This window comes from Brachyhypopomus gauderio, chromosome 11, assembly GCF_052324685.1.
Source record: "Brachyhypopomus gauderio isolate BG-103 chromosome 11, BGAUD_0.2, whole genome shotgun sequence".
NCBI classification, from domain to species: Eukaryota; Metazoa; Chordata; class Actinopteri; order Gymnotiformes; family Hypopomidae; genus Brachyhypopomus; species Brachyhypopomus gauderio.
In genome coordinates this window covers 14,889,088-14,900,170 of record NC_135221.1, presented here as the reverse complement: position 1 = coordinate 14,900,170, position 11,083 = coordinate 14,889,088, and the positions used below count along the sequence as shown (strand labels likewise).

The window sequence follows — 11,083 nt, the reverse complement described above, 5'->3', positions numbered from 1 at the left end:
GAAGGTATCAATACCACATAAACAACACACCAGACACACAGGGCCCTTTTGATCTACATTTTTTTATTGAGTTACATGTTCAGTACACATATTGTGATGGCTTCTATATATAGATTTACATTTTACATGAACACCAATTTTAAATCATGACAAAACAGAAAAGTCCTATCTCTGCAGACGCGTTCAAGCTCTAAAGGGGTGTCCCCTTGAAAGTCTACCAAATCACTATTAAAACAAAACTTATTGCTTAATACAAAATGATGACTAAATAATAATAATATAGTATTAGGAGTAGTAGTAGTAGTAGGAGTAGTATCAATAAGTTTCATTAAATCCTCACAGGAAGTAATACCATGGTGGTAAATTAAGCTCTATATCCATATTTTAGAAACAGGAAGTTAAGATGGGTGAAAGGGAGTGTGAATTGGTACTGCCTATGTCCACATCACAAGGCTAGTGGTGCCGGAGAGCTTTGTGGTGTTTTTGGTTAATATTATTATTTAATATGATGTGTTTCTACAGCAGGAGGTTATGCTTACGTTGAGAGACAGGACAGAGGGAATCGAGTTATGGGGACAGACGCAGATACTCTACCACAGAGGACATACAGAACTACATTAATACTCTACCGCAGGGGAAGGACAGCACTACATTAATACTCTACTGCAGGGGAGAGACAGAACTACAACAGTACGCTACTGCAGGGGAAAAGTACATTAATATTCTAGAACCGGGAGCTGGGACAGAGTCTAACTGATACTGTACAGCAGGGTTGGAGTTCAGCTACACTCCTGGAGCCCCACTGCCCTGCAGTCATTTCACAGAACCATCAGCTCATTATCACACTGAATCAGTAGGGCTAGAGGGGCCTTGATCCCTGATCCCTGGTCAGCTGTATGGCATGCTCAAGGTTTGGTATGGAGAACGCGAGGATCACTGGCATGCTTTTCCTCATATACAGGCAGACGACCAGACACGTCAGGAATAACAAACACAACCCCTGGGTTGGGCTGCCATAACCCAGGGTGAGAGAATGCAGGGCGAGAGATGGTGTGTCCCAGATCTGTCTCACGTGAGGGAGGACGTGAGGACACTCATCCTGCCATCCTCACCCCTCCTGGGGTGGGTTGTTTCTTTTCCAGGATATAAATAAATCCATTGAGACTGACAACCGTTCTATCTCTCTCTCTCTCTTTCTTTCTTTCTTTCTTTCTCTCTCTCTTTTTCTCTCTCCTCTTTGAACAGCTTTCACATACAGTACTATCCCATGCCCACTTCTACACAGTATGAGTTGGTTCAGGTGACGGTGGGGGTTGGTAGGGGTCTAATAGCCCTTTGGGGGCGATCACACATGTCTGAGAGGGCCGGGGCACCTTGAGTTTTTAGGGGCTGGGAGTTTCAGGGGGGCGGAGTTTGCCATACATTCCGAGCTCGGAGCCGCATGCTCCAGAAAGCCCCGCCCCTTACAGACACACACACTCTGGAAACGCCCCTGCTGTGTGAATTACATCACACGTCCTCCAGAAGAGGAAACTGTGAGAAAGTGACATTCAGCAAGAAGGAAGAGAGATGGAGTCGTTTCAGAATGACTTGAGGGTAGGGGAACCACCACAGTCACACCTCATCCTACATGCACTCTGACAGCAGCTCTAGCCAATCAGCTCACAGCTCAAGTTAGAATCACCTATCAGTGCAGCCGACTGTCTCATTGGTTAAGGCAATGGGGGCGGGGCCTGTGGAGGGTATCCTGTGCCGTGGTTTCTCAATGGCAGCATGACTAAAACTGGTGAAAGCTGAAAAACATGCTGGTGGTTAAAGTGGTTATTTCACTACAGAAAGATAATCCTCCACAAATACAAGTATCAATGTCAAGTGGTCAACTTTATGACCTGTGTGTGTGTGGGATTCTCTGGCTTCTTTATGTCAGCATTATACTGTTGTGTGCGTGTGTGTGCGCGCGCGTGTGTGTGTGTGTGTGTGTGTGTGTGTGTGTGTGTGTGTGTGTATATATATATATATATATATATGTGTGTGTGTGTGTGTGTGTGTGTGTGTGTGCGCGCGCGCATGTGTGATTGTTTCCTAAAGCTCAATCTCCTTACAAATCCCAGCCCTCATATTGTATATTTGTATATATATATATATATGTGTGTGTGTGTGTGTGTGTGTGTGTGTGTGTGTGTTGTGGTGGAGCTTTGGTATACTCTTCCTGTGGGGCTGGGTGCTGGAAGGGAAGCAAGCTTGAATTGATTCCACCGACTCACGAAACTACATGACCTAATGACCTCATGACCTCATGACCTCTCCACCTGTACACAGGTTCAGCCTCAGTTCGAGGTTCCGGTTTGGTTTGGGTCGGAGTGTGATTGTCTAGAAGAAGGAGACCACAATGAACCGATCCCAGGCAGAACCACATCCATGCAAGGGGAAAGTGCATACTACAATGAGCATACTAAAAGAAGAACTAGTGCACTCCATAAGAGAGTACACAAACTAGTGCACTCCATACGCAGTGTACATGTATCAGCTGAGGAAATTCATGGCAGAGTAAACTACAACTAATATAGTAATGTTAATGTAAAGTCATGGCTAGTGTAGTGCACACTTCAATTTAGTGTGCTAGAGCTGGAGTAGCCACTGTTAGTGGTGCAAACTATAACAGACAATAAAGCTGGATTCTGTAGTCAGTGTAGTACACACTACAGTGCTTAAACTGCAGTTGAATGGGACATTCACTGGTAAAACGGGACATCACCTGCCAGTGCACATCATCCTGTCCTGCTTACCAGTGCTAATCCTGACGATCAGGACCACTTAATATGTGAGTGAGCTGAGCTGATTGGCTGAGAGTCGATGTCTCTCTCGCTGCTGTGAACATTTGTGATTATGGTGAGGTAGGAGAGCTGGAATTACAGGGCACTACTGCCGACATCTCATACTTCCTGCTTCTTACATTGTAAGCCATTACTGCTCTAGCTGTTATCGTTTTTATTTCTGTCTGACTTCCTCTCTCAATATATCCCTCCCTCTCTCTCTCTCTCTCTCTATATCTCCCTCTCTCTGTTGCTTTCTCTCCCTTTTATTTCAAAGTTCATCCACACTATCTGTCACCCACTACACAAGCAGCCACTCTACAGGGACTGAGACAGGGGCGGGGAGAGGGGCGGGGAAAGGGGCGGGGAGAGGGGCGGGGCTGATAGAACAGGTGGGACTGACATATCGAAGCCAGAAATTACAGACAGGAGGAGAAATACTGATGCCAAAACACTATCACATCGAGCAGAAAACAAACAGAAAACCCTCAGAAAGAGCAGAGTACAGGAGAGACAAGCAGAGAGGATGAGATTACAGTATAGAGGAGCACTGCAGAACAGTGAGCACGCAGGAGGCAGCCAAGGGCCCTAAGACAAGGGCCCTAAGACAAAGGCCCCAAGACAAGGGCCCTAAAACAAGCAGAGCAATAAAACTCGGCTTGCTTTCAACTCGTGTGTGTGTGTGTGTGTGTGTGTGTGTGTGTGTGTGTGTGTGTGTGTGTGTGTGTGTGTGTGTGTGTGTGTGTGTGTACACGTCTGTGTGTGCATGTGTGAATCTGTGTGTGTGTTTGTGTGCGAGCACGGGTTCGAGCTCAGCAGGACACTTCCATGGTGTGGCTGAGTTGGCCCACTCCTTCGCCGCTGTCGGAGTTTGTGTAGACCCGGTTCCGTGTACCGTCCATGGAACTCCCGCTGGTGAGAGAGGCCGTCCGAGACCGTGCCAAACGGGTCATACTAGCCGAGGGCACTGAGGGGGAGAGACACACGGAGAGAGAGATGATGATGACGAAGGATACGAGAAAAAAAAAAAGGACAGAGAAAGGAAGGAAGAAAAGTAGACTAAGGCAGAGAGAAGACAGCGTGAGGGAGAGGAGAGGAGAGGAGAGGAGGAGGAACTCTGTTGACTATGGAATGCAGAGTGGTGTTAGCATGGCATGCTGGTTTTTCATGACAGCAGCACCTCAACCTGAAACAGGTCCTATTTCTGGGGTTGGAATCAGAGCAGGACAAAGCCTGTCCTAACCAACTCCGCTGAAGTCCTCTCAGCACCTGCAGTCCTCCTCCGTGCTGGTTTTAGTAACGGCATCATACTGCAGGTCTTGTTCTCCACAAGCACACGCTTCCTCAAAACCCAGTTAGTTCACACCGTTCACAGTAGTGCAAAGGAAAACGAGTCATCCACGCCCACAATCTCACCATCACACACGTGAGCCCAGGTTCTCTGGACCTGAGGACCTGCTCTGGTCTAACGAGTTGATTGGCCTTTCTCTTCCTCTTCTGAACAAGGGGAAGTAAGAGTACAATCGAACAGCACGTCGCAAAACCAGCTCAGGCCTGCGGGTGACAGGAGCCTCTCTCTGATTGGCCAAAGCTGCCACAGTCTGCCATGCAATAGGGGTTGATGGGACATTCAATGGTTTGAGAGCACAATAGAACTCCACATTCTATTGTTTTCCGTCTCTGGGAAAACCGTCAGTCAACAACAAAACACTATGAGCCAACAGAACATTTAAAAACGAGGCCAGACAGAAGGATGTAAGACCCACGAGGGTAAAGAGAGGACACGTGCCCCTCGGCTGGGGCGGATGAGGTAGAGGAGGGTAGAGGCAAAGAGGAAGCAGACAATACCTGGTCCTCCACTCATCCTCCGATCCTTTATATATGCAACTGAGAGAGGACAGGAAACACAGACGCACGCACACACAGACGCACGCAAGCACACGCAGACACACAGACGTGTGTACACACACACCGCGCGCACACACACACACACACACACACACACACACACACACACAAAGGGCAAGGTTACAACAAACTGCACACACATGGATGTCTACAAACTGACCGAAGGGCAAACATGTGTGCACCAACACACACACATGCACAAAGCAGAAACGTAGCAGTGACATGCGTGGCCTGCTGGACACACACACAGGCGAGCTCTCGTCTGCCTGACGCCACGGACATGGTGAACACACTATGCCTAACACGCACACAGCTTTCATGAACTATAATGATTTCCTAACAGCATCCTAATTAGAGTCAGTTCGTACTCTTAAATCCTGTACTGAAATACAGACTGATATTAATTAGGAATAATATTAATTTCTGACACTTACTGTAACCCATGCCCTGCAGGAAGTACTTGAAAGCCTCTGTGAATTTTCCAGGCTATTAGAGGAACAGAATTCACAAATGTAATAACAACTTAGGAATAAAATAATAACTTATGAATGAAATGCTTAATGAACAATAGATATAGTAAAAGCTATAATATCACAGCTATTGTTGTATTAAAAGTCCACAACGGAGCAGTTGATTACAGGGTAGTGGTTTAAATTTGTGTTACACCAGAGGAAACTGGGCAGAGCCTGATTCTAGATCAGTGATATTCAGTAGCATCCTGACCTGTGTGATCTGTGGCAGGCCCCCTGAGTCAGCCATCTGAGAGAAACAAAAACAGTTTTAAACATCAAGAGCCACAGACTATCAGTCATTTTAGAATCTTAACTATTTAGGAGCCATAGCCTATTTCCAATCAGGTGACATAGACTATCAGACTATCCTGAATTGGGAGCCATTTTGAAGCATGCTACTCCAGCACACTGTCCTATCCCATGATCCAACTGTATTTAACTATGATCGTGATGTCATATGTCATATGACATAGGTAAAATGGCGGATGTATTATGTCCAATGTTGTATGCATACTGCACAGTCGCCTGCTGAAAGAATGCACAACTTTAACAGTTGAGCAGTACATACTGCATTGAAATCTAGTGCCTACTGTTTAAGTACGGCATTTCAGACTGAGCCATAGTCATTCAGGAGTCATTCCTATCAGGTGACACCATCTGTACATCATGTCCTATCAGGAGACAAAGCTATTCATGATTATAGTCTATCAGGAGACATAGCTATTCATGATTATAGTCTATCAGGAGACATAGATATTTATGATTATAGTCTATCAGGAGACATAGCTATTTATGATTATAGTCTATCAGGAAACATAGCTATTTATGATTATAGTCTATCAGGAGACATAGCTATTTATTATTATAGTCTATCAGGAAACATAGCTATTTATGATTATAGTCTATCAGGAAACATAGCTATTCATGGTTATAGTTTATCATCAGACATATCTATTTATGATTATAGTCTATCAGGAAACATAGCTATTCATGGTTATAGTCTATCATCAGACATATCTATTTATGATTATAGTCTATCAGGAGACATAGCTATTCATGATTATAGTCTATCATGAGACGTAGCTATTTATTATTATAGTCTATCAGGAAACAGATATTTATGATTATAGTCTATCAGGAAACATAGCTATTCATGGTTGTGGTCTATCATGAGACGTAGCTATTTATTATTATAGTCTATCAGGAGACAGATATTCATGGTTATAGTCTATCAGGAGACATAGCTATTCATGATTATAGTCTATCATGAGACGTAGCTATTTATTATTTTAGTCTATCAGGAAACAGATATTTATGATTATAGTCTATCAGGAAACATACTGTAGCTATTCATGGTTGTGGTCTATCATGAGACGTAGCTATTTATTATTATAGTCTATCAGGAGACAGATATTCATGATTATAGTCTATCAGGAGACATAGCTATTCATGATTATAGTCTATCAGGAGACATAGCTATTCATGGTTATAGTCTATCAGGAAACATAGCTATTTATGATTATAGTCTATCAGGAAACAGATATTCATGGTTATAGTCTATCATCAGATATATCTATTTATTATTATAGTCTATCAGGAGACATTAAGGACTAGTTTGAAAGGTCTTTGAACATGCGCTCTGTGTTTTCCCCCATCTGCCCCACAGAATTGATTCAGATTTGTTATCTGTTTTTTTCTCACCTTGAGGAAAGTAGTGGTGGTTGGGTCCAGTTTAGAGTTACACTCAACCTATACAAAGAATGTATTAGAAACAGTTAGATGTAGCATTTTTATGACAAACGATAGACTTAACTGTGGTGTCTTAAAGTCTGTTTAAGCTCAAATGATGAGTGATAAAACATGTAGAGAGAAGTAAGACAGGAAAGAGTGAACAGAACGGAGAGGAGAGAGGGAGGGAGGGAGAGGGGAGAGAGAAGGAAAAAGAACAGAAAGACAAAGAAATAGTGAGAGAGAACAGTATTGTGAAAAACAAAAACAAGTGGTGTGTGTGTGTGTGTGTGTGTGCGTGTGTGTGTGTGTGTGTGTGTGTGTGTGTGTGTGTGTGTGTGTGTGTTCTGTGTGTGTGTTGACCCAGTTACAGTACTGCAGTGATGAGTCATTCCAGCAGTGGTTGCCACAGTTGCACGTTTACACACACACACCCGCCCCCACTCAAGTGTAATCCCAAAGCAAAATCTTCTTTTTTTAATGAAATGTGCACTAGTCTGTTTCATCAGCGCTTTAGTTTTCCCGCCCAGCCCTGCTCACCCTGCACCCACTGTCCTTAAATAACGAAACACAGTCGTGCAGACACTCGACTGCTACTGTGTACGTGTACCACACAGGAATACCTGAGGTGCCAGGCAGTGTAGGTGAAAGGCAGGATTCTGATCACCACTCTCATTCTCCAACAGTTACCACTCAGAAATTCATCCTTCATTTATCAAGCCTGTCTCACTCCCCCCTCTGTTTATCTTTCATATTTATCTATGTCTTCCTGCTATGACTCAGTTCTCCCTCAGCTCTCATTTTGAGTCTTTAGTTCTCTCTCTCTCTCCCATCCCCCCTCTCCCTCTCTCTCTCTCCATCCCCACTCTCCCTCTCTCTCTCTCTCTCCATTCCCCCTCTCCTTCTCTCTCTCTCCATCCCCCCACTCCCTCCCTCTCTCCCTCCCTCTTCTCTCTCTATCCTCCCCTCTCTCTCTCTCTATCCCCCCTCTCCCCCCCCCTCTCTCTCTCTCCCCCCTCTCTCTCTCTATCCTCCCCTCTCTCTCTCTATCCCCCCCTCTCCATCTCTCTCCCCCCTCTCTCCCCCCCCCTCTCTCTCTACCCCCCCCCCTCTCTCTATCCCCCCTTCTCTCTCTCTCATTCCTTCCCACATTCTGCTTGCTCTCCCTGAACGTGCTCATGCAGTGACCCAGGATTCACGTGTTTAGTTAAGCAGAAAACAAAAATAAGTGTATCTGGTGCACATGAGGTAACACAGCCCACGAGATGCAGCCGGAGTGAGATGAGAGAGAGGGAGACAGAGAGAGAGACAGAGAGAGAGAGAGAGAGAGAGAGAGAGAGAGCGACCTGAGAAATGTGTCTGACCTGCTTTTCTGAATGAGGGCGACACATTCCCTCACAGTGCCAAATATACCACAGGGAGACAACGAGGACGTAAAGAGTGCAGAAGATTTAAAGTAGTTAAATGTGAGAGGAAGAATGTCTATAAGTATCAGTCTGTAAGTAAGAGAGGGATAGAGAGGGGGAGACAGAGAGAGGGAGAGAGAGAAAGAAAGATGGAGAAAGAGAGAGGGAGAGAGAAAGAGGAGTGAATGTAAAATGGGAGAAGAAAAATGAGTGCAGGATGAAGACAGAAAGACTGAAAGACTCACCACGCCCTCCTCTGCTGGGGCGTTATCCCCCACCACCAGCATGACAGGACACCTACCACACACACAACCACACGCAACAGAGCAGTCAGGAGGGTTCGGGTCAGTAGTTATGGATAGTTAGAACCATTTAATCAGATCCAAACAGCTAGAACCTTACAGCTAATACAGATTACTGAGAAGAGATCATTTAGAACCATTCAGTTTAGTGTCAGTTTAGCTACCAACTGCAAACACCATAGTATATGATAGGGAGTGATAGAGAGAGAGAGAGAGAGAGAGAGAGAGAGAGAGAGAGAGGTGTTAAACACACCTCAGAGTCTTGGCATTGATCGCAGTCCCGCTTCTGTTCATCTCCAGATCTCTACGGCTGAGGCACACACACACACACACACACACACACACACACACACACACACACACACTTTGGTCTGCACTAAGGCATTGGACCTCTAAACATGACTAAAATAAACATAAATCTTAAACACTTTGGTAAAACCTATTCAAACATCAAATGATTAATCTCTGTGAGTAAAGGTATGTTTTCATATGAGAGCTGCGATCGATGTATATACGGGTATAATGCTCTAAGCATGTTTAGAGACAATAAGAAAATATGTTTGAACAGAGGAAAGGCCCTGAGGCCTCAGAGGGATAAACTCAAATTTGAGTAATGTTTTATGACACTTATTGCTTTTATGACATTTATTGCATAAATGCACACACACACAAGCGTGGTTATGCCTGAATACTGACAGCACAGTATATGCATATAATATGGGTTATATATGTACATCTGTACATTTAGCTTGTGTGTATTGAAAAAGCCCAATTTGCATACATTTGATCATGTAAATGTCAAGCACATGTGTGGATGTGCACTGCTGGCTGGTACCTGTTGTACATGTTCCAGAAGAGCTGCAGGTTGAACTGGTTGATGGTGTTGTTGATCTGCTGCCGGTAGCTCTGGACCAGCTCAGTGTTGCTGAGCAGCTCCTCCTGGGTTAAAGGTGAAGTCAGCACCACTGCACACATCTCACACATCTCAGCAGCACAATACAACTTCAGTGGATATGGCAACAGCTCAGTGGTTGGGGGGGGACTGGACTACCATTACTGAACCTGCCTGTGTGTGTGTGGTGTGTGTGTGTGTGCGTGTGTGGTGTTGTGTGTGGTGTGTGTGTGTGTGGTGTGTGTGTGTGTGTGTGTGTGTGTGTGTGTGTGTGGTGTGTGTGTGCGCGACACAGACCTTGCTAAAGAGATGGGGCAGGACCGTGTGTGTGTGTGTGTGTGTGTGTGTGTGTGTGTGTGTGTGTGTGTGTGCGTGCGTGCGTGCGTGTGTGTGTGTGTGTGTGCAGACCTGGCTAAAGAGGTGAGGCAGGACCATGTGTGTGTGTGTGTGTGTGTGTGTGTGCAGACCTGGCTAAAGAGGTGAGGCAGGACCGTGTCTGGCAGGGCGCTGGTCAGGCCAGACAGCTTGGATGCAGCCCAGTCAATCCAGCCCTTCCCGTTTGGGTCAATGTTGGCAGAACCAGACCCTCCACCATGTCAGGGAAAACCAGCTATGGGAGAGGAGAGGGAGGAAGAGAGAGGGAATGAGAGAGAGGAAGAGGGAGAGAGAGAGGGAGGAAGAGAGAGGGAAAGAGAGGGAGAGGGAGAGATAGAGAGGGAATGAGAGAGAGGGAGAGGGAGAGGGAGAGGGAGACTAGTTTCATTTCTCACTACAGCTGAGCTATACCAAAACATGCTCTTGAACTACTTAGACACTCACAGCAAACTTGGCAAGGATGTAGGCACCAGCTCCAACTCCAATTCCCACAATGCTCTTGAATCTGGTGGATCGGGAGTCATAGCAACAATGTAGTGAGGTATTGAAAACAAGTCTTGCATACCTTGTATGTAGCCTACAAATCTATCAAAACTGACCTCCAAACCCTTCTAGTCTCATCATATGAGCAAAAGCATTGGCATATCTATCTATCATATCTATCATATCAATCATATCTATCATATCTATCTATCAGAATGCCCCATCTCAGAGTCCTGTTGAAACTGTTCATATGGGACTCGTTTAAACTTCATGAGATGGTCACTTAGGACTCGTTTGATCTCCACTCACCCAAAGTGCTGGACTACACTGGGCAACATGCCTGCCAGCTGGTCCATGGAGGGGTACTGGTACCTGCACAGAGGAGAGATTAGCATATGAGATTGAGAACAAGAGAGGACAGGACCGTGTGTGTGTGTGTGTGTGTGTGTGTGTGTGTGTGTGTGTGTGTGTGTGGTGTGTGTGTGTGGTGTGTGTGTGTGTGTGTGGTTATGTGAGTGTAGGGTGTGTGTGTGTGTGTGTGTGGTGTGTGGTTATGTGAGTGTAGGGGTGTGTGTGTGGTTTTGTGTGTGTGGTTATGCACCCTTGTGGCATCTGAGAGGCCCCGTTCTGCTGGCCAGGAGCATCGACATGGCACACCACAAAG

General features: G+C 45.4%; 1 protein-coding gene across 1 annotated transcript in view; it reads right to left on the bottom strand.

Annotated features, from left to right (window-relative positions):
* Positions 1–43: 43 nt before the first annotated feature.
* ndrg4 (NDRG family member 4) overlaps positions 44–11,083 on the bottom strand; it is a 32,932-nt gene continuing 21,892 nt past the window's right edge. Inside the window, 13 exon segments of the mRNA XM_077022254.1 lie at positions 44–3,780; positions 4,662–4,700; positions 5,156–5,207; positions 5,445–5,480; positions 6,935–6,982; positions 8,613–8,664; positions 8,923–8,979; positions 9,505–9,608; positions 10,029–10,135; positions 10,138–10,171; positions 10,381–10,441; positions 10,729–10,791; positions 11,021–11,083. The exon segment at positions 11,021–11,083 is cut by the window's right edge and continues 58 nt beyond it. Coding sequence (XP_076878369.1) covers positions 3,626–3,780; positions 4,662–4,700; positions 5,156–5,207; positions 5,445–5,480; positions 6,935–6,982; positions 8,613–8,664; positions 8,923–8,979; positions 9,505–9,608; positions 10,029–10,135; positions 10,138–10,171; positions 10,381–10,441; positions 10,729–10,791; positions 11,021–11,083 — 871 coding nt within the window. The 3' untranslated portion in view covers positions 44–3,625.